The 21,301-nt window shown below is 63.9% G+C and overlaps 2 protein-coding genes across 2 annotated transcripts; both read right to left on the bottom strand.

The window, feature by feature from the left end:
* Positions 1–100: 100 nt before the first annotated feature.
* On the bottom strand, positions 101–13,219 carry CS (citrate synthase). The gene is made up of 11 exons (XM_054294332.1): positions 13,071–13,219; positions 11,267–11,314; positions 10,463–10,570; positions 10,308–10,373; positions 8,721–8,852; positions 7,843–8,031; positions 6,187–6,386; positions 4,578–4,707; positions 3,328–3,429; positions 2,336–2,545; positions 101–478 (listed from the first exon to the last, which is right to left on the bottom strand). Exons 1-11 carry the CDS (start codon positions 13,122–13,124, stop codon positions 308–310), a joined length of 1,410 nt encoding a protein of 469 aa, XP_054150307.1. The 5' UTR covers positions 13,125–13,219; the 3' UTR covers positions 101–307.
* Positions 13,220–14,379: 1,160 nt separating this feature from the next.
* On the bottom strand, positions 14,380–20,703 carry CNPY2 (canopy FGF signaling regulator 2). The gene is made up of 7 exons (XM_054294334.1): positions 20,663–20,703; positions 19,491–19,709; positions 18,698–18,813; positions 17,255–17,452; positions 16,400–16,496; positions 14,571–14,667; positions 14,380–14,393 (listed from the first exon to the last, which is right to left on the bottom strand). The coding sequence occupies exons 2-6, from the start codon at positions 19,687–19,689 to the stop codon at positions 14,624–14,626; spliced, it is 654 nt and encodes a 217-aa protein (XP_054150309.1). The 5' UTR covers positions 19,690–19,709; positions 20,663–20,703; the 3' UTR covers positions 14,380–14,393; positions 14,571–14,623.
* Positions 20,704–21,301: the final 598 nt, after the last annotated feature.

Here is a 21,301-nt window from a genome sequence, read left to right as displayed (position 1 = left end):
CTGCAGGGGGGGCAGGAGGGCGGGACCCCCTCCCCAAAACCCTGCCAGGACCCCCCCACCCAGCCCAGCAGCGCGGGAACCCGGGGGGGGCTCCCAGTGTGGGGAGCCTGGGGGGGCTCCCAGTGTGCGCAGTGAGAGCTGCCGGGGCGGGCGGGGGGCCCTGCAGACCCCCCCAAGCACCGGGGCGGGGTGTGGGGGGACCCCAGGGTGGGCTGGGGGTCCCGAGGGGGGTTCAGTGGCGGGGGTGGCCGGGCCGGGCCCGGCGGTGCCGCGTTCTTCCCTGGGGGAGCCCCGTCCCCGTCCCTTTTCAGGCGGATTTGTAGCCCACGAGCTGCATGAGGCCCTTGGTGCTCATGGACTTGGGTCTCTCCAGGGGGAAGCCCAGGGCTCGGCTCCAGATGAGCTGCGACAGAACGCCCAGAGCCCGGGAAACGCCGAAGAGAACGGTGTAGTAATTCATCTCCTTCATGCCGTAGTACTGCGGGGACAGAGCGGGGTCAGAGCGGGCACAGGGGGGACAGACAGACACAGGGACAGGCGGGACAGACACAGGGACAGGAAGGACACACCAAAGAGAACGGTGTAGTAATTCATCTCCTCCATGCCATAGTACTGCGGGGACAGAGCGGGGTCAGAGCAGGCACAGAGGGGACAGACAGACAGAGGGACAGGCGGGACAGACAGACAGAGGGACAGACAGGAAGGAGAACAGAGCTCAGGACACAGCAAAGAGAACGGTGTAGTAATTCATCTCCTCCATGCCATAGCACTGCGGGGACAGAGCGGGGTCAGAGCGGGCACAGAGGGGACAGACAGACACAGGGACAGGCGGGACAGACACAGGGACAGACACAGGGACAGGCGGGACAGGGAGAAATGGGCAAGGAGAGGGAGAGAGAAACAGGGAGAGGGAGGAAGGGATGGGGAGAGGAATGGGCTGGGAGAGTGGGATGGGGAAATGGATGGACAGGACAGGAGAGGGACAGACAGAATGGAGAACAGAGAGGGACACACAGACAGGGAGAGGGACAAACGGGACATGGGACAGACAGGGAGAGGGACACACAGACAGGGAGAGGGACACACAGACAGGGAGAGGGACAAACAGGACATGGGACAGACAGGGAGAGGGACACAGAGAGGGAGCAACACACAGGGACACAAGGCAGGGAGAGACAGGGAGAGGGACACACAGACAGGGAGAGGGACAAACGGGACATGGGACAGACAGGGAGAGGGACACACAGACAGGGAGAGGGACACACAGACAGGGAGAGGGACAAACGGGACATGGGACAGACAGGGAGAGGGACACACAGACAGAGAGAGGGACACACAGACAGGGAGAGGGACACAGGGAGAGGGACACAGGGAGAGGGACAGAGAGAGGGACAGACAGGGAGAGGGACAGACAGACAAGAAGGAGAGCAGAGCTCGGGACACAGCAAAAAGAACGGTGTAGTAATTCATCTCCTTCATGCCGTAGTACTGCAGGGAAAGAGGGGGATTAGGGTGAGCACAGAGGGGACAGACAGACAGAGGGACAGGCGGGACAGACACAGGGACAGGTGGGACAGACACAGGGACAGGTGGGACAGACACAGGGACAGACACAGGGACAGACACAGGGACAGGTGGGACAGGGACAAATGGGCAAGGAGAGAGAAACAGGAAGAGGGAGGAAGGGATGGGGAGAGGAATGGGCTGGGAGAGGGAGGGTGGGACAGGGAAAGGGATGGACAGGACAGGGAGAGGGACAGACAGAGGGACAAACAGGAAGGAGAACAGAGAGAGGGACACACAGGACAAAGGACAGACAGGGAGAGGGGCAGAAGGGAGAGGGACAGACAGACAGGGACATACAGGGCAAGGGATAGACAGGGAGAAGGGCAAACAGACAGGAAAGAGAACAGACAGAGGGACACAGGACAGGGAGAGGGACAGACAGAACAGACAGAGGGACACACAGACAGGGAGAGGGACACATGGACAAGAGGAAGGACACACAGAACAGGGAGAGGGACGTGGATGTGCAAGGGGATACATGGACAGAGAAAAGGACAGACTGACAGGAAAAGGGACAGACAGGGAGGAGAACACAGAGAGGGACACACAGACAGGGACAGGGACATACAGAGCAAAGGACAGACAGGGAGAGGGATGGACAGACAGGGACACATGGACAGGAGGAAAGACAGAACAAGGAGAGAGATGTGGACATGGAAAAGGATGCACAGGCAGAGAAAAGGACAGATTGACAGGAAAAGGGACAGACTGACAGGAAAGGGACACACAGCACAGACACAACCAGAGGCACAGAGCACCCAGGGCTCACCTGCAGCAGGACCCCGCTGTGGGCATCCACGTTGGGCCAGGGGTTCTTGGCCTTGCCCTGCTCCAGGAGCACGTTGGGGACGATCTTGTAGAGCTGAGCCACCAGCTTGAACAGGGGGTCCTTGGGCAGGTGCTTGAGGGCGAACTCCCGCTGGCAGGTGTAGCGCGGGTCCGTCTTGCGCAGCACCGCGTGCCCGTAGCCTGGCACCACCTGTGGGGATTGGGGTTCCTGAGCCCTGGGATGGGCCGGGAACGGGACCTGGAACGGCCCCTGAGCCCTGGGATGGGCCCTGAGCCCCAGCACAGCCCCTCTGAGCACCTGGAATGGGACCTGGAACAGCCCTCGAGCCCCTGGAACGGGCCCTGGCACAGACCCTGGGACCCTGAAATGGCCCCTGAGCCCTGGAATGCGACCTGGAACGGTCCCTGAGCCCCAGCACAGCCCCCCTGAGCACCTGGAATGGGACCTGGAACAGCCCCTGAGCCATGGAATGGCACCTGAGCTCCTGGAATGGGCCCTGGGATGGGCCTGGAATAGGCTCTGAACCCTGGAATGGCTCCTGAACCCTGGAACAGGCCCTGAAATGGCCTCTGAACCGTGGAACAGCCCTTGAGCCCTGGGATGGGCCCTGGGATGGGCCCTGGGATGGGCTCTGAACCCTGGAACGGGACCTGGAACAGCCCCTGAGCCCTGGAACAGCCCCTGAGCCCTGGAACAGGCTCTGGAATGGCCCTGAGCCCCTGGAACAGCCCCTGAGCCCTGGAACAGCCCCTGAGCCCTGGAATGGCCCCTGAGCCCTGGAATGGCCCCTCTGAGACCTGGGATGGGACCTGGAACAGCCCCTGAGCCCCAGGATGGTCCCTGAGCCCCAGCACAGCCCCGCTGAGCTCTGGAACAGCCCCTGAGCCCCCCTGATGAGCCCCAGGATGGTCCCTGAGCCCCAGCAGGGCCCCCCTGAGCCCCCCTGAGCCCCAGGATGGTCCCAGGCTGACCCTGCCCGAGTTGAGCGTGTTCCAGATGAAATCTCTCAGCTTCTCGTCAGACACGTCCTTGCCCAGCTCCTTCTGCAGGTCCGTGAGCCACAGCAGCACCTCCTGTGGGCATGGAGGGAGTGAGGGAATGGGGACAGACGGACAGACAGACAGATGGACATGGGGACAGAGGGAGTGAGGGAATGGGGACAGACGGACAGACAGACAGATGGACATGGGGACAGAGGGAGTGAGGGAATGGGGACAGACGGACAGGGGGACACAGGGAATGGGAACAGAGGGAAAGGAGGGAGTGAGGGCAGGGAATGGGGGGGAGAGGGACAGACGGACAGGGGGACACGGGGACAGAGGGACAGACGGACATGGAGACAGAGGGACATGGGGATGGGGACAGCGGGGGACAGAGGGACAGGGGGACATGGACACATGGACAGGGAGAGGGACAGAGGGACACGGGGATGGGAGAGGGACATGGACAGGGAAAGTGACATGGACAAGAGTGACAGAGTGACAGGGAGAGGGACAGACAGACAGGGAAAGGAGGGACACACAGCCAGGGAGAGAAGGGACACACGGACAGGAAGAAGGACACACGGACAGGGAGAGAATGGACATGCGGACAGGGAGTAGGGACACACAGACAGGGACACACGGACAGGGCAAGGAAGGACACACGGACAGGGAGCAGGGACACACGGACAGGGAGCAGGGACACACAGACAGGAAGGACACACGGACAGGGAGCAGGGACACACGGACAGAAGCGACATCGGGACAGGGAGCAGGGACACACAGACAGGAAGGACATCGGGACAAGGAGCAGGGACACACGGACAGGAGGGACATTGGGACAGGGAGCAGGGACACACAGACAGGAAGGACACACGGACAGGGAGCAGGGACACAGACAGGGAGCAGGGACACACAGACAGGAAGGACACACGGACAGGGAGCAGGGACACACGGACAGAAGCGACATCGGGACAGGGAGCAGGGACACACAGACAGGAAGGACATCGGGACAAGGAGCAGGGACACACGGACAGGAAGGACACACGGACAGGGAGCAGGGACACAGACAGGGCAAGGAAGGACACACAGACAGGAAGGACATCGGGACAAGGAGCAGGGACACACGGACAGGAGGGACATCGGGACAGGGAGCAGGGACACACAGACAGGAAGGACACACGGACAGGGAGCAGGGACACACAGACAGGAAGGACACACGGACAGGGAGCAGGCCCCACCTGGTTGGCCAGCCCGTGCAGGGGCCCGGCCAGGCCGTTCATGGCGGCGGCGAAGGCCAGGTAGGGGTCGGACAGGGCGCTGCCCACCAGGTGGCTCGTGTGGGCACTGACGTTCCCTCCCTCGTGGTCACTGCGGGGGGACAGCCCGTGAGCACCCCCAGAGCCACCAACAGCCCGATCCCGACCCCAAAACAGCTCAATCTGACCCCAAAACAGCTCAATCTGACCCCACAAACAGCTCCATCCTCACCCCACAAACAGCTCCATCTGACCCCACACACAGCTCCATCCTCACCCCACAGACAGCTCCATCCTTGCCCCACAAACAGCTCCATCCTCACCCCACAAACAGCTCCATCCTTGCCCCACAGACAGCTCCATCCTTGCCCCACAAACAGCTCCATCCTCGCCCCACAAACAGCTCCATCCTTGCCCCACAAACAGCTCCATCTGACCCCACACACAGCTCCATCCTCACCCCACAGACAGCTCCATCCTCACCCCACAAACAGCTCCATCCTCACCCCACAAACAGCTCCCACGGGGTTTTGGGGGTGGGGGGCATGGTGCTGCCAGCCTGGTTCAACCCCAGCCCTGCCCCATCCCTGCCTGCTCCTGCTGACACCAACAGAGCCCCCTCCCCTATAGGGCACAGCCCCCTCCCCTATAGGGCACAGCCCCTACAGAGCCCCATAGAGCCCCAGAGTCCCTACAGAGTGCCCTCCCCTATAGGGCAGAGTCCAGAGCCCCTACAGGGACCTCTCCCCTATAGGACACAGCCCCTACAGAGCCTCATAAAGCCCCCTCCCCTACAGGGCAGAGCCCAGAGTCCCAAAGAGCCCCCTGCCCCATAGTGCACAGCCCCTATAGAGCCAAAAAGAACCCCCTCCCCTATAGGGCAGAGTCCCACAGAGCCCCAGAGAGGCCCAGAACGCCTACAGGGACCCCTCCTCTCTAGGGCAGAGCCCAGAGCCCCACAGAGCCCCCTCCCCTATAAGGACTGGCCCCTACAGAGCCCCAGAGCCCCTGCAGGGACCCCTTCCCTATAGGGCAGAGCCCAGAGACCCCACAGAGCCCCCTCCCCTATAGGGCCCCTTCCCCTATAGGGCACAGCCCCTACAGAGCCCCATAGAGGCCCAGAGCCCCTACCGGGACCCCTCCCCTATAGGGCAGAGCCCAGAGCCCCCTCCCCTATAGGGCAGACCCCAGAGCCCCTACAGGGACCCCTCCCCTATAGGGCAGAGCCCAGGGCCCAACAGAGCCCCTTCCCCTATAGGGCAGAGCCCAGGGCCCAACAGAGCCCCTTCCCCTATAGGGCAAAGCCCAGGGCCCAACAGAGCCCCTTCCCCTATAGGGCACAGCTCAGAGCCCCCACAGAGCCCCTTCCCCTATATGGCAGAGGGCAAAGCCCCTACAGAGCCCCCTCCCCTGGTGACACCCCAGGCCCATCCCCAGCTGCTCCCACCTGTGGATGGTGAGGCAGAGCCCCCTCCCCTATAAGGCACAACCCCTACAGAGCCCCATAGAGCCCCCTCCCCTATAGAGCCCAGCCCCTACAGAGCCCCCTCCCCTGGTGACACCCCAGGCCCATCCCCAGCCCTGCTCCCACCTGTGGATGGTGAGGTAGAGCCTCATGAGCTCGATGAACTGGGGGTCGGTGTAGCCCAGCATGTTGGTGAAGTTGTGGGACCAGTCCAGGTTGGGGTCGATGGCGCCGATGCCGCTGCCCTCCCGGTAAAGGTTCCGGTAAATCTTGGCGGCCACGCAGGGCAGCTTGGCGATCAGGTCCATGGCGTCCTCGTACACAAACTGCCACCAGAGGGGTCAGAGCGTGCTCCCCTGAGCCCCCAGCACCCAAACCCACCCCAAAATTCAGCAATGCCCCCATACTCTGTGTGTAGCCTGTCTCAGTTATACCGGTTCCTTCCCCAGGTGTCACAGAGAACTTTTTATGAAAATCTTTTCCTTAGGATTTTTCCTCCTGAGAAGCTGAGAGGCTTCAGGAACAAAATGTAAACCTTGATTATCTGCTGCTGTGGAATGCAACACATGGATCTTTGATTGGTCCATGTTGGTTGTTTCTAATTAATGGCCAATCACAGTCAGCTGAGAGACAGAGAGCCTGAGCCACAAACCTTTGTTATCATTCTTTGCTATTCTATTCTTAGCTAGCCTTCTGATGAAACCTTTCTTCTATTCTTTTAGTATAGTTTTAATGTAATATATATATCATAAAATAATAAATCAAGCCTTCTGAAACATGGACTCAGATCCTCATCTCCTCCCTCAACCTGAGACCCCTGTGAACACCGTCACACTCTCTGGGGTGAAACACCACACACCCAGATGGCCAAAAGTGTCTTTGAGGTGAAACACCACAGATCCAGCCAGCCAAAGGTGTCTTTGGGGTGAAAACACCACAGCTGCCAACTTTGGTCAAGCAGCAAGGGCTGGACAAACCCAGGCCCGTTCCATCTGGCTATATTGGTATTTAATTCCAATATTTTGGTGCCCAACGTGGGGCAGCTCCATCCTGGGGATGGATCAGTCGGAGAAGAGACCCCTGAGGTGGCACCCTCACTTTTGCTGCAATATCCAGACAGCCAAAGGTGTCTCTGAGTGAAACACCACACATCCAGCCAGCCAAAAACATCTCAGGGGTGAAACACTACACATCCAGATAACCAAAAGTGTCTCTGGGGTGAAAACACCACACATCCACCTAGCCAAAAAAGTCCCTGGGGTGATCCAGGTGGCCAAAAGTGTTTCTGAGGTGAAACCACCACAGCTGCCAACTTTGGTCAAGCAGCAAGGGCCAGAGGAGCCCAGGCATGTTCCATCCAGCTATATTGGTATTTAATTCCATTATATTGGCGCCCAACGTGGGGCAGCTCCATCCTGGGGACGGATCAGTCAGGGAAGAGACCCCTGAGGTGGCACCCTCACTTTTGCTGCAATATCCAGCCAGCCAAAGGTGTCTCTGGGGTGAAACCACCACAGCTGCCGCCTTTGGTCTAGCAGCAAGTGCCAGAGGAGCCCAGGCACGTTCCATCCAGCTGTATTGGTATTTAATTCCAATATTTTGGCGCCCAACATGGGGCAGCTCCATCCTGGGGACGGATCAGTCAGGGGAAGAGACCCCTGAGGTGAAACCACCACAGCTGCCACCTTCGGTCAAGCAGCAAGGGCCAGACGAGCCCAGGCACGTCCCATCTGGCTCTATTGGTATTTAATTCCAATATAACCTTTAATTCCAACCCTTTACCTCCCAGTACTTGGCCCGGTGGATGCCCTCGGCGTAGGCGCGCGCGAATTTGCTCTCGCTGTTGAGGGCGGTGACGGCGGCGCTCAGCTGGGACATGGGGTGCAGGTTGGTGGGGAAGTTGTCCAGCATGGTCACCACGTGCGAGGGCAGAGCCGCACGCTTGGCCCACTCCCGGGACAGCCAGGTCACCTACGGGGACGGGACAGGGGTGAGATGTGGGGCTGGGGGCTGGCAGAGCCCCCCAGACGTTTCCCAGCTCCTTCCTGGGGCTGGAGGCTGGCAGAGCCCCCCAGATGTTTGCCAGACCCCCTTCAGATGTTTGCCAGCCCCTCCTGGGTCTGAGACCCCCCTCAGGTGTTTGCCAGCCCCTTCCTGGGTCTGGGGGCCGTCAGACTCCCCTGAACTGTTTGCCAGCCCCCCTTTATGTGTTTTCCAGCCCCGTTCTGGGTCTGGGGGCTCTCAGACCCCCCTCAGGCATTTGGCAGCTCCCCCTCAGGTGTTTCCCAGCCTTCTCCTGGGTCTGGGGGCTCTTAGATCCCCCCTCAGGTGTTTCGCAGCCCCCTCCTGGGTCTGGGGGCTCTCAGACCCCCCCCTCAGCTATTTCCCAGCCCCCTCCTGGATCTGGGGGCTCTCAGACCCCTCCTCAGCTGTTTCCCAGCCCCCTCCTGGGTCTAGGGGCTCTCAGACCCCCCCCTCAGCCGTCTCCCAGCTCCCTCCTGGGTCTGGGGTCTCTCAGACCCCCCCCTCAGCCGTCTCCCAGCTCCCTCCTGGGTCTGGGGTCTCTCAGAGCCTTCCCCAGCCATTTCCCAGCCCCCTCTCGGGTCTGGGGGCTCTCAGAGCCCTCCCCAGCCCTTCCCAGCCCCCTCCCACAGCAGTACCTGCTCCTGGGTTGGGATTTCTCCGGTCACCAGCAGCCAGAAGAGCCCCTCGGGCAGCGGCTCCTCTCCCCCCGCGGCCTTGGGCAGCTTCTTCTGGCACTCGGGAATGCTGTAGCCGCGGAAACGGATCCCCTGCGGGCAGGGAGGGTCAGGGGGGCGGTGGGATGGGGTGGGAGGGATTGGGACTGGGCGGGAATGGGTGGAATGGGATGGGAATGGGGGGGATGAGGTGGGAATCGGGTGGGAGTGGGCTGGGAATGGGTGGGAATGGGGTGGGGACAGGGTGGGATGGGCTGGGAATGAGTTTGGGACAGGCTGGGATGAGGTGGGAAGGGCTGGGAATGGACTGGGACAGAGTGGGATAGGGTGAGAATGGAGTAGGGACAGGATGGGAATGGCTGGGATGGGCAAGGATGGGTGGGGACAGGGTGGGATAGGGTGAGAATGGAGTAGGGACAGGGTGGGATAGGCTGGGATGGGAATGGGTTGGGATGGGGTGGGAATGGGGTGGGAGTGGGTGGGATGGGCAGAGAATGGGTGAGATAGACTAGGACAGGGCGGGAATGGCTGGGATGGGCTGGGAATGGTCTGGGACAGGGTGAGAATGGAGTAGGGACAGGGTGGGATGCGATGGGAATGGGGTAGGGAAAGGGTGGGAATGGGGTAGGGAAAGGGTGGGAAGGGTTGGGATGAGGTGGGAAGGGGTGGGACCATGTGGGATGGACTGGAAATGGGTGGGATGGACTGGGACAGGGTGGGAGTGGGGTGGGGACAGGGTCGGAATGGGTGGGACGGCTGGGAATGAGGTGAGAATGGCGTGGGATGAGGTGGGATGGGCTGGGAATGGGGTGGGAGTGGGCTGGGGATGGGGTGGGAAAAGGGTGGGACAGGCAGGGACAGGGTAGGAATGGGTGGGATGGGGTGGGAATGGGGTAGGGACAGGGCGGGAGTGGGTGGGATGAGGTGGGAAGGGCTGGGAATGTGTGGGACAGGCTGGGATGGGATGGGGCGGGAATGGTGGGGATGGGCAGGGACAGGGTGGGAATGGGTGGGATGAGGTGGGAAGGGCTGGGAATGGGCTGGGAATGTGTGGGACAGGCTGGGATGGGATGGGAATGTGGTAGGGACAGGGTGGGAGTGGGTGGGATGGGCAGGGAATGGGTTGGGATGGGGTGGGACAGGGTGGGATGGGCCGGGAATGGGATGGGATGGGGTGGGACAGGGCTGGGAATGGGGTAAGGACAGCGTAGGAATGGGTGGGGAAGGGCTGGACTGGGTGGGGACAGGTCTGGATGGGCTGGGATAGGCAGAGACAGGGTGGGAATGGGTGGGGTGGGGTGGGAAGAGGGTAGGGACAGGATGGGAATGGGTGGGATGGGGTAGGATGGGCTGGGAATGGGGCAGGACTTGGTGGGATGGGCAGGGACAAGGTGTGAGTGGTTGGGAATGGGGTGGGAACGAGTGGGATGGGCTGGGATGGGGTGGGATGGGCTGGACTGGGTGGGATGGGCTGGGAATGGGTGGCATGGGCTGGGCAGGGCAGGGACAGGCTGGGATGGGGTGGAAATGGGTGGAACAGGGCCCTACCTCATCAGGATCCAGCACCGAGGTCTCGTAGATCAGCCCTTTCATGCCCCTCATGCCGCCGTACACCTGCAAGGGACCGGGAGCTCACAGTGAGGGCTGGTGGCAGTGCCCGGTGTCCCCGATGTCCCCAATGTCCCCGGTGTCCCCACACTCACCATGTCCACGGTGATCTGGCCGATGGCCGTGCTGCCGTGCTGCTGCCTGAAGCTCTTGATCTTGGCCTGCTCCTTGGGGATCATGGTGGCCAAAACGTCCTTGAGGTTCTGGGGACAAAGGGACAGCGGTGTGAGAGAGGGGGGCTGAGCACAGGAGAGGGGGGGACAGAACAGGGGGACAAGGAGAAGGTGTGGGAACACAGAGGGTGACAGGAGAAGGGGGACAAGGAGAAGGTGTGGCAATGGAGAGGGTGACAGGAGAGGGGGGACAGAAGATGTGGGGCAGGAGAGGGAGTGACATGAGAGGAGAGGGGACTCCCCTTGGAGGGGTGATGGGAAAGGGGGTGACAAAAGAGATGGGGACAGGAATGGGGGTGACAGGAGAGGTGACACCCCTTGGAGAGGGGTGAGAAAAGAGGTGGGTACAGGAAAGGGGGTGACAGGGGAAGAGGCAACAGAACACGGGGCTCCCCTTGGGGAGAGGGGACAGGAGATGGGAGAGGGTCGCCCCCCCTTGAAGAGGAGTGAGTGGAGAGTGGGACACCGGAAAGAAATTATAGGAAAGGGGTGACAGGAGATGGAAGAGGATCCCCCTCTAAGAAGGGTGACAGGAAAGGGAACTCCCATTGTTCAACAGCAACAGGAGGGGGATTAAGGCAGAGGAGGTGACAAGAAAGGTGGGGACAAGAAAGAGGACGACACACGGCCTCCCCTTGGAGAGGGCTCTCAGGAGAGGCAGCCACAGGGCAGAGGAGTTAAGGGAACAGTGACAGGGTGGGGGTCACAGCAGAGAAGCCCCCTTACCGTGGCGGCGCTGGCGTGGCGAGCAGCCAAGAGGACACACGGTGCATTCTGTGGGACAAGGGACACAGAGACCCCCCCTGTCACCAGGGCAGAGCCATTTTGGGGTGGGGGTGCAGCCACATGAGCCCCTCCCAGGTGAGACCCCGGTTCCCAAGGACGCCGGAGCCTCGCCCACGCGGGCGGGGATCAGAGCCGGGATCAGAGCCCGGATCAAACCGGGATCAAGCCGGGATCAGCCGGGGCGGCCCCGCGCTGCCCCCGGGAGCCGCCGCTGGCACGGGCACCGCGGGTTCTCCTTGCTGGAGCCGCGCCCGGCCAGGAACGGCCGCGGTTTTCCTGAGCCGGGGAATCCGAACTTTGTTCCTCGCCCACGCGTGGGAACCGGGAACCGCGGGGACTCCCCGGGAACACCGCGGGAACACAGCCCGGCCTTGGCAGCGCCCGCTCCGGGGACACACCGGGGGACACCGGGGACACACCGGCGATCCCCCGGGGCCCGGAGCTGCGGCAGCGCCTGCGGCAGAGCCAGAACATGACTCGGTTTTTCCGCTGGCTGCCGGGAGAACGCGGGGGGGCCGCGCTGTAGAACCCCCCCAAAGCGTCTCCCCCGGTTCCCCGGGAACCCCCGGTCCGGTTAGGGGGTCCCCGGTGTGGCGGGCGTGGCCGTGGCCGGTGGCGAGGCCGTGTCCCCCCCGCAACAGGCGGCACCGGGAAGGGAAAATGCCGGCGGAACAATGGAGGCGGCGGCGGCGAGCCCAAGGTCAAGGCGGCCGCTGTCGCCGCCGTGTCACCCCCGGTGTCACCCTCCCGGTGTCACCCCCGTTTTGGGGGTCCCCACGGCTCGTCCCGGCTGTCACCGAGGTGCCACCGGCTCAAGGTCACACGTGGTGGCGGTGACACCGGGCATCGGCCGGAGGGGCACAGCGGGGACACAGCGGGACCCTCCCGGTGCTTCCCGTTGTGCCCGGGGGTGCGGGGGCTCCGCGGGGCTGCGGGATCGGGACGAGGGGAGGAGGAGGAGGATGAGGAGGAGGAAGGTCGGGATCACGGTTCAAGCCAGGGGGGCGGCGCCGGTCCGCTCGGTTTAACGGGGAGCAGGGCCAAGTGGGGCATCGGGAATATCCCAAAATATCGCCCGGTCGATAAAGACACCGCAGCGCCCGTTACGAAACGCCGGGGCCGCGGCCAAGGCAAACACACCGGAGGGGCCGGGGCTGCTGCTCCAGCCCGGTACCGGCGCACGGGGGTCCCCTCGCTGTGACCCCGGCGTCCTCTACGGCACCGAGACGCTGGGGAAGGGCGGTGGCGGAGGCGGCGGGGACGGTCCCCGCCTCTACCCCCCCTACTGCCGGTGCCACCGGGTGCGGGATCCCGGGGCCGGTGCGGGGCTCCCGGGGCCGGTGCGGGGCTCCCCGGGGCCCCCCACGCCCAGCGCTGCACAACGAGAGAAAGCGGCGGGACCGGATCTTCCAGCGGGGCTGCCCCGAGGCTGAGGCAGCACCGGAGCCCCCCGGGCTCGGACCGGGCCCAGAGCCCCCCGAGCCACTCCCGGTGTCCCCGGCTCTGAGAAGCGCCCGGCGCCGGTTCCCACCACGTGCTGCCGCTGCGGCCCCGCGCCCACCGCGGTCCCGATCGCGGTTACCCCGGTCCCATCCCCCCTCCTCCGCCGCCACCGCGCGGCCCCTTTAAGGCAGCGCCCCCCGCGTCGCCCCTTTAAGAACCGGACCCCCCCCCCGCTCTCCCTTCCCCCCGCGGCGTCGCCCCTTTAAGGCGCGGCGCGGCGAGGCCGGGCGGGCGCGCTCACCTTGGGGCCGCGGAGGCGCGCGGCCGCCCGGCTGCCAGCGGCGAGGAGCGTCATGGCGGTACCGGGACGGGACAGGCCGGGGCTGAACGGGACCGGGAGCGGGAGCGGGGCCGGGACCGGGAGCGGGGCCGGGGCGGGAGCGGGGCCGGAGCGGCGGCGGCCGGGGGTCCTCAACGTGAGGGCGGGACGGAGCGCGGCGCTGGTTATTAGCATAACCCCGCCCCCTACCGGGGCAGAGCCGTTTTCTATTGGTCAAGCGGCGCGCCGTGGGGCGGGGCTACGCTAAAGAAGTAGCGGGGGGCGCAAGCTATAGGTGGCCGCCGCATTCGCCTGATCAGGACCAGGGGTGGGGTGAGAGGGTACCCGCCCCGTCTTGTGACGTCACCGGCCGCAGTGCGTGACGTCACGCCCCGGTGTCATCCCCGCGGCCGCGCCGGTGTCCCGGTGGGGTTCGGCTGCGAGGGCGGGGGGCTGCCCCGTGACGTCACCAGGCGCTCGGCGGGGCGGTATGAGGTCACGGGAACCCATGACGTCATCCTGTAAGTGGCCACAGTGGCTTGAAGTGATAGGATGTGGCATGTGGCTCAACGGTGACGTCAGGGGGTGACATGTCACCACGGCCGCTGAGGCCAGGACATTGTCCTGCCGGCCCCGGGTGACACAATGGAGTGACATGGGGTGACATGGGGTAATGGGTGCCAAGAGAGGGGCAGAGCCCTCCTGCCGCTGCTGTCCCCTGGCCAGGTGACATGAGGTGACACAGGACATGGCAGAGAGGCCAGAACCTTCTCAGTGGCAGGGTGGGATGGCAGCGGGTGGCAGCTGAGAGCCAGCACCTGCATGGTGGATGGCATGAGGTGACAGAAGGTGACACGGGGTGAATGGGCCAGACCCCCATGATGGATGGCATGAGGTGACAGAAGGTGACACGGGCTGACCAGGCATGGCCGAGGGGCTGGACCTCCTTGGGGTGACACAGAGCCACCCACGAGGGGGACAACATGGGGACACTGCTGTCCCCACCCCACACACACACACCACACCAGAGCTGCCCACAGCCCCTTTATTGCCTGCAAAACAGAGGGGGGTCCCCAAGCCCCCCACCTCGAGCCCCGCTGTGTCCCCATGTCCCCCAAAAGTGGGGCAGGAATGTCCCTGAAATGTCCCCACAGGAGCCAGGAGGTGGCCCCGGCCCCGTGGCCGTCCCGGTGGCCCCGGATGGGGAATAAATAGGACGGGAGCTCTGCACAGGGTGAGGCAGCTGGGGAGGTCCTGGAGATCTGTCTGTCCTGGGGACATCCTGGTGGGTCCTGGGGACATCCTGGTGGGTCCCAAGGATGTCCCAGTGGGTCCCAAGGAGATCCTGGTGGGTCCCAAGGAGATCCAGGTGGGTCCCAAGGAGATCCAGGTGGGTCCCAGGGATGTTCCAGTGGGTCCCAAGGAGATCCAGGTGGGTCCTGGGGATGTCCCAGTGGGTCCCAAGGAGATCCAGGTGGGTCCTGGGGACATCCCGGTGGGTCCCAGTGCCATCCCGGTCCCCGCTCCCGAGGCAGTCACAGCTCATCGTGTGGGATGTGCAGCGCGTGGTCACACAGGTCTGTGGGGACAACGGGGGACAATGGGGGTGTGGGGGAGCCCTGGGGGACCCTTGGGTCACATCTGAGCTTTGTGGGACCCTCAGGATGCCCCAGACCCCCAGGAGACCCCCAGGACAAGGCAGCTCTGTGGGACCCTCAATGCTGGAACCCTGTGGGACCCTCAGGACGCATCAGAGCCCTGTGGGACCCTCAAGATGCAGAGATCCCACAAGACCTTCAGGGAGACATCAGAGCCCTGCGGGACTCCTCCTGCTGCCCTGTCCCCTCCCAGGACCAGTCCCTGCTGTGACCTGAGCCAGCACCAGTGGCATTTCCCTGCCTGTGTCCTGTGCTTAGTGACAAACGTGGCTGTCTGGACACAGCCACAGCCTGACCTGTCCCTGCTCTGTCCCCTCAGTGCAGGAGGAGCCCCAGGAGCAGCTGTGGAGACCCTCAGGACACATCAGAACCTTGTGGGACCTCCCAGGATGTGTTGGAGCTCCATGGGACCCTCAGGATGCCCCAGACTCCCAGGAGACCCCCAAGACATGACAGCCCTGTGGGACCCTCAGTGCTGGAACCCTGTGGGACCCTCAGGACACATCAGAACCTTGTGGGACCCTCAGGACACATCAGAGCCCTGTGGGACTCTCTGCTGCCCTATCCCCTCCCAGGACCAGTCCCTGCTGTGACCTGAGCCAGCACCAGTGGCATTTCCCTGCCTGTGTCCTGTGCTTAGTGACAAACGTGGCTGTCTGGACACAGCCACAGCCTGGCCTGTCCCTGCTCTGTCCCCCTCAGTGCAGGAGGAGCCCCAGGAGCAGCAGTGGAGACCCTCAGGATGCCCTGGGGCAGAGCATTGCCCTGAAGGTTGTGCCAGGTACAAAGGGAGCTGCCCTGGCCCCGTCCAGGGCCCCGTCCAGGGCTGCCCAAAGGTCACAGCGTGCCCTGACCTGGCTGTTTGTGAGCTGGAAATAGCCCCAGCATGGGACAGGGCCATTGGATGAGGAGAGGCCACAGAGTCAGCACAGCAGCTGCCCTGGCTCGGCCCCAGCATCCCAAAACAGCCCCAGGGCCAGCAGGGTCCCGGCTCTGCAAGGGGGTGCTGGGATTTGGGGAGGAATTTGAAACTCCTCCCTGCCCTAGGCTGGGAGAAAATCCCATCCCAGAACTGACAGAGCAGCCATGACCCCTGAAACAGCAAGAGAGACCCCTGGGACAGCAGGAGAGACCCCAGGAACTGCAGGAGAGACCCCCAGAACAGGAGGAAAAGGCCTCCAGGGACAGCAGGAAACCCCAGGAACTGCAGGAGAGACCCCCAGAAGAGCAGGAGAGACCCCCAGAAGAGCAGGAAAGACCCCCTGGGACAGCAGGAGAGACCCCCAGAACAGCAGGAAAAGGCCTCCAGGGACAGCAGGAGACCCCAGGAAAAGCAAGAGAGACCCCCAGAAGAGCAGGAGAGACCCTCAGAACAGCAGGAAAAGACCCCCAGGATCAGCCCCAGCTCTGGGCTGGCAGAAAATCCCATCCTAGCACTGACAGAGCAGCCACGACCCCCTGGAACAGCAGGAAAAACCCCCTGGAATAGCAGGAGAGACCCCCAGAAGAGCAGGAAGAGACCCCCAGGAACAGCCCCCGCTCTGGGCCTGGTATCTCCTCCTATCCCAGCACTGATGGAGCAGGAGAGACCCCTGGAAGAGGAGGAGAGACCCCCTGGGACAGCAGGAGAGACCCCCAGCTCCTCCATCTCACCCGTCCTCTTGCTGCAGAGCCGGTCCTTGACGTTGTCAGCCTCGTGTGACAGAAACTCGATCAGCTCGTCCTCGTACTCCTCAGCGATGCTCTCGCACTGCAACGGTGACACCGGTGACACTGCCAGCCCACGGGAGCCTCTGTTCTCCCTTTCCCCATTTCCCACCCTGTCCTGCTCTGTCCCCATGTCTCTATCGTCCTTTTTCCCCTGTTTCCCACCTGTCCCATCCTGTCCCCGTGTCCCTGTCCTCCCTTTTCCCTCATTTCCCACCGGTCCCACCCCGTCCCTATTGTCCCTATCCTCCCTGTTCCTCATTTCCTACCCTGTCTCCACTGTCCCATCCCTGTCCCCATATCCCTGTCCTCCCTTTTCCCCCCTTTCCCACCCTGTCCCCACTGCTCCATCCTGTCCCCATGTCCCTGTCCTCCCTTTCTCCCATTTCCCACCTGTCCCCACTTGCTCCCCTGTCCCATCCTGTCCCCATTTCCCCCATGTCCCTGTCCTCCCTTTCTCCCATTTCCCACCTGTCTCCACTGTCCCATCCCTGTCCCCATGTCCCTGTCCTCCCTTTCCTCCCATTTTTCTCCCCATTTCCCCCCATTTTCCCCCTCACACACAGCAAATTTCAGGCTGTTGATGACGTCCCCATCGAATTTGACCCCGGCCAGGTCCATCTTGGTGCCATCATGGGAGATGACTCTGACGTAGCTCTTGCTATGTCCCCACTGTCCCATCCCTGTCCCCATGTCCCTGTCCTCCCTTTCCTCCCCATTTCCCCCCATTTTTTCCCCCATTTCCCCCCATTTTTCTCCCTATTTTTCCCCCCATTTCCCCTCATTTTTCCCCTCACACACCGCGAATTTCAGGCTGTTGATGACGTCCCCGTCGAATTTGACCCCGGACAGGTCCATCTTGGTGCCATCATGGGAGATGACCCTCACGTAGCTCTTGCGCTGCGTGGCCGGGTCCAGCTTCTCCCCGTACTCCTTCATCTTCTCGCAGACGCGCTCCAGCAGCTCCGTCAGGTGCGCCTCGGACCGCGCGTATGGCACCTGCGGCACCGGGGAGGGGACACCGGGAGAGGAACCGGGAAGATGTCAGTGGGGACACTGGGAATGGGGACACCGGGAGAGGAACGGGCAGGGGTCAGTGGGGACACCGGGAGAGGAACCAGGCAGGGGTCAGTAGGGTCCTGGGGATCAGCACTGGGAGTGGGGGCACTGGGAGAGGAACTGGGCAGGGGTCAGTGGGGTCCCCAGGACACCAGGAGAGGAACCAGGCAGGGGTCAGCACGGACACCAGGGGGACACTGGGAGAGGAACCAAGCAGGGGTCAGTGGGAGAGGAACCGAGCAGGGGTCAGTGGGGACACCAGGGGGACACCGGGCAGGGGTCAGCAGGGACACCGGGAATGGGGACACCGGGAGAGGAATGGGCAGGGGTCAGTGGGGACACCAGGAGACACCAGGAAAGGAACCGGGCAGGGGTCAGTGGGGACACCAGGAGGACACCGGGCAGGGGTCAGTGGGGTCCCTGGGAAGGGTGAAACCAGGAGAGGAATGGGCAGGGGTCAGTGGGGACACCAGGAATGGGGATACCGGGAGAGGAATGGGCAGGGGTCAGTGGAGTTCCCTGGGAGTGGCCCTGGGAGTGGGGACACTGGGAGTGGTCCCAGGCAGGGGACACTGGGAGAGGGGACACCAGGAGAGGAACCGGGCAGGGGTCAGCAGGGACATCAGGAGCGGTCCCAAGGGTGGGGACACCAGGAGAGGCCCTGGTCAGGGGTCAGCAGGGTCCCTGGGAGTAGCCCCAAGAGCGGGGACACTGAGAGCAGAGACACCGGGAGAGGCCCTGGGAGTGGCCCTGGGAGCGAGGACACCAGGAGACGAACCGGGCAGGGGTGAGCAGGGACATCGGGAGAGGTCCTGGGAGCAGCCCCAGGAGCAGGGACACCGGGAGAGGCCCTGGGCAGGGGTCAGCAGGGTCCCTGGGAGTGGCGACACTGAAAGCAGAGACACCGGGAGAGGCCCTGGGAGTAAGGACACCAGGAGAGGAACCGGGCAGGGGTGAGCAGGGACACCGGGAGCAGCCCCGGGAGTGGGGACACTGAGAGAGGCCCCGGGAAGAGGTCACCAGGGACACCAGGAGTGGACCTGAGAGTGGAGACACCGGGAGAGGAACTGGGCAGGGGTCAGTGGAGTCCCCTGGGAGTGGCCCCGGGAGCAGGGACACCGGGAGAGGCTCTAGACTGGTGTCAGCAGGGACTCCAGGAAGCAGGGACACCGGGAGTGGCCTCACCTCCACCACGGACTGGCTGCCGTCGGGGTTGATGCGGAACGAGCCCATCTGGATGGTTTTCCTGGGGTCCACCTGGGCGATTTCCCACTCCAGCTCATCCACCAGTGCCCGGCAGGCTGTGGGGGACACGGTGACATGGGACACATGGCATGAGTGCTCCTGGGGCTGCCCACAGCCACACTGGTGTGACTGGGATGGGGAGGGGTCTCCATGGGCTGGAGACCCTCAGCCTGTCCCCCAGGGGGTCCAGCTGGTCCCACTGGACATCCCCAAGCTCTGTCCTGTCTTGCTGTCTCCTCTGTCCCCGTCCTCCTGTTTAGCCCTGTTTTCCCATTTCATCCTGTCCCCGTGTCCCTGTCCTCCTTTTTCCCTCCTTTTTCCTCCTGTTCTGCCCTGTTTTCCATGTCCCACACAGTCCCCATGTCCCTGGACTCTCTTTTCCCCCATTTCCCACCCTGTCCCCACTGTTCCATCCCATCCCCATGTCCCTGTCCTCCCTTTTCCTCCCCTGTACCCCCTGTCCTATCCTGTCCCCATTGTCCCCGTCCTGTCCCCACTGTTCCCCCTGTCCCTGTTCTCCCTTTCCCCCATTTACCACCCTGTCCCCACTGTCCCATCCTGTCCCCATTGTCCCTGTCCTGCCCTGTCCCCACAGTACCCCGTGTCCCATCCTGTTCCCATTGTCCCTATCCTCCCTTTCCCCATTTCCACCTGTCCTGCCCTGTCCCCACTGTCCCATCCTGTCCCCATGTCCCTATCCCATCCCATGTGGTCCCCCCGTGTCCCCCCACACCTCCGCAGTGCAGGTCCTGGCTCCGGCGCGCTCCGGCCGCGGGCAGCAGCGATGCCAAGGCCACGGCCAGGCCGAGCAGCATCCCCGGGGCTCCGAAGACTCCCGGGACCCGGCCCCGCATCCCCGGGGCTCCGCAGACTCCCGGGACCCGGCCCCGCATCCCCGGGGCTCCGCAGACTCCCGGGACCCGGCCCCGCATCCTCAGGGCTCCGCTGTCACCTGCGGGCACGGGGCAGCTCCAGCGCTGTCACCTGCGGGCTCCGGGTGGCCCCGCTGTCCCCACACCCCGTCCCACCCAAGGGCCATCCCTGCCCGGTCCCCCCGGCTCTCCTTAGGGCTTTATCCACGGTGTTCCCCTTCCCGGTCCGCTCCGAGTCCCGTTAGTGCGGCTGGACCCTACGGGAACCCCTCCCCATAGGGCAGAGTCCCATAGAGCCCCCTCCCCTATAGAGCACAGCCCCTACAGAGCCCCCTCCCCTATAGGGCAGAGGCCAGAACCCCCTCAGAACCCGTTTCCCTATAGGACAGAGTCCAGAGCCCCACAGAGCCCCCTCCCCTATAGGGCAGAGGCCGGACCCCCTCAGAGCCCGTTTCCCTATAGAGCACAGCCCGGAGCCCTCACAGAGCCCCCTCCCCTATAGGGCACAACCCAGAGCCCCACAGAGCACCCTTCCCTATGGGGCAGAGCACAGAGCCCACTCCTCTACAGGGCAGAGGCTAAAGCCCTTGCAGAGACCCCTCCCCTGTAGAGCACAGCCCCTACAGAGCCCCCTCCCCTATAGGGCAGAACCCGGAACCCCCTCAGAGCCCGTTTCCCTATAGGACAGAGCCCAGAGCCCCACAGAGCCCCCTCCCATATAGGACAGAGCTCAGCCGCCCCACAGAGCCCCTTCCCCTACAGGGCAGAGCACAGAGCCCCTAGAGGAACCCCTCCCCTATAAGGCAGCGCTCAGAGCCCCATAGAGCCCCCTCCCCTATAGGGCACAGCTCTCACGGAGCCCCCTCCCCTCCGGGATCCCCCACAGCCCCCTATGGAGCCCTTCGCCCCCACAGCCGAGCCCATCGCCTTCCCCGATGCCCCCTCATCCCGGTCCCAGCCGAGCCATCCCGAGCTGCGCCCCCATCCTGAACCCCAGGCCCGGCCGAGCCCACCCGTCCTGCGCCCCCCGTACCGGCCGCTCTCCCGTCCCGCTCCCTCACACCGGACCGGCTACCCCGGGACTGCCCGCGGCGCCGCCGGTCCTGGCGCGCCCCCACGGCCCGCACCGCAGCGGGTCACGGCCGCTCCGAGCGGGAAGCGGCCGAGCCGGAGCGGGCGGCGGAGCCGGTCGGACCGGTCAGACCAGGAGGAGCGTCTCCGAGAGCCGCGGCGGGACCGTCCCGCGAGCAGGCGGCGCCGAGGGCAGCCCCGGACGGGCGCCGAGGGCCTCACCGTTGCCAGGGCCCGGCCGCGTGGCGCTCGGCCCCGAGTGGGCGTGTCCTGATGTGACTCCGCCCACTGGAGCTGTCTGGCCACGCCCCCTCCCCGGTTTAGCTGGGACCGGGACCGGGTTCGTCGTGAGGTGCCCCCGGTTTGAGCCCCAGACCGCGTTTGGGTCCTGATCCGTCCTGCTCTGGTCCCGGTCCGTCCTGCCGTGTCCCCGGTCCGGTCCCGGTCCGTCCTGCCGTGCCCCCGATTTGAGTCCCGGACCGAACTTTGGTCCTTCCTGCCGCACCCCCGGTGCCAGCCTCGTCTATGCCCGGGTCTCGGTCCGTCCTGCCGTGCCCCGGTCCCGTTCCGAGCCCGGTCCCGGTAATTCCTGCCGTGTCCC

Source organism: Melozone crissalis, unplaced genomic scaffold (assembly GCF_028551555.1).
Source record: "Melozone crissalis strain CALT ecotype California unplaced genomic scaffold, PUWL_Pcris_2 ptg000242l_1, whole genome shotgun sequence".
NCBI lineage: Eukaryota > Metazoa > Chordata > Aves > Passeriformes > Passerellidae > Melozone > Melozone crissalis.
This window is presented reverse-complemented; position numbering and strand designations above follow the sequence as displayed.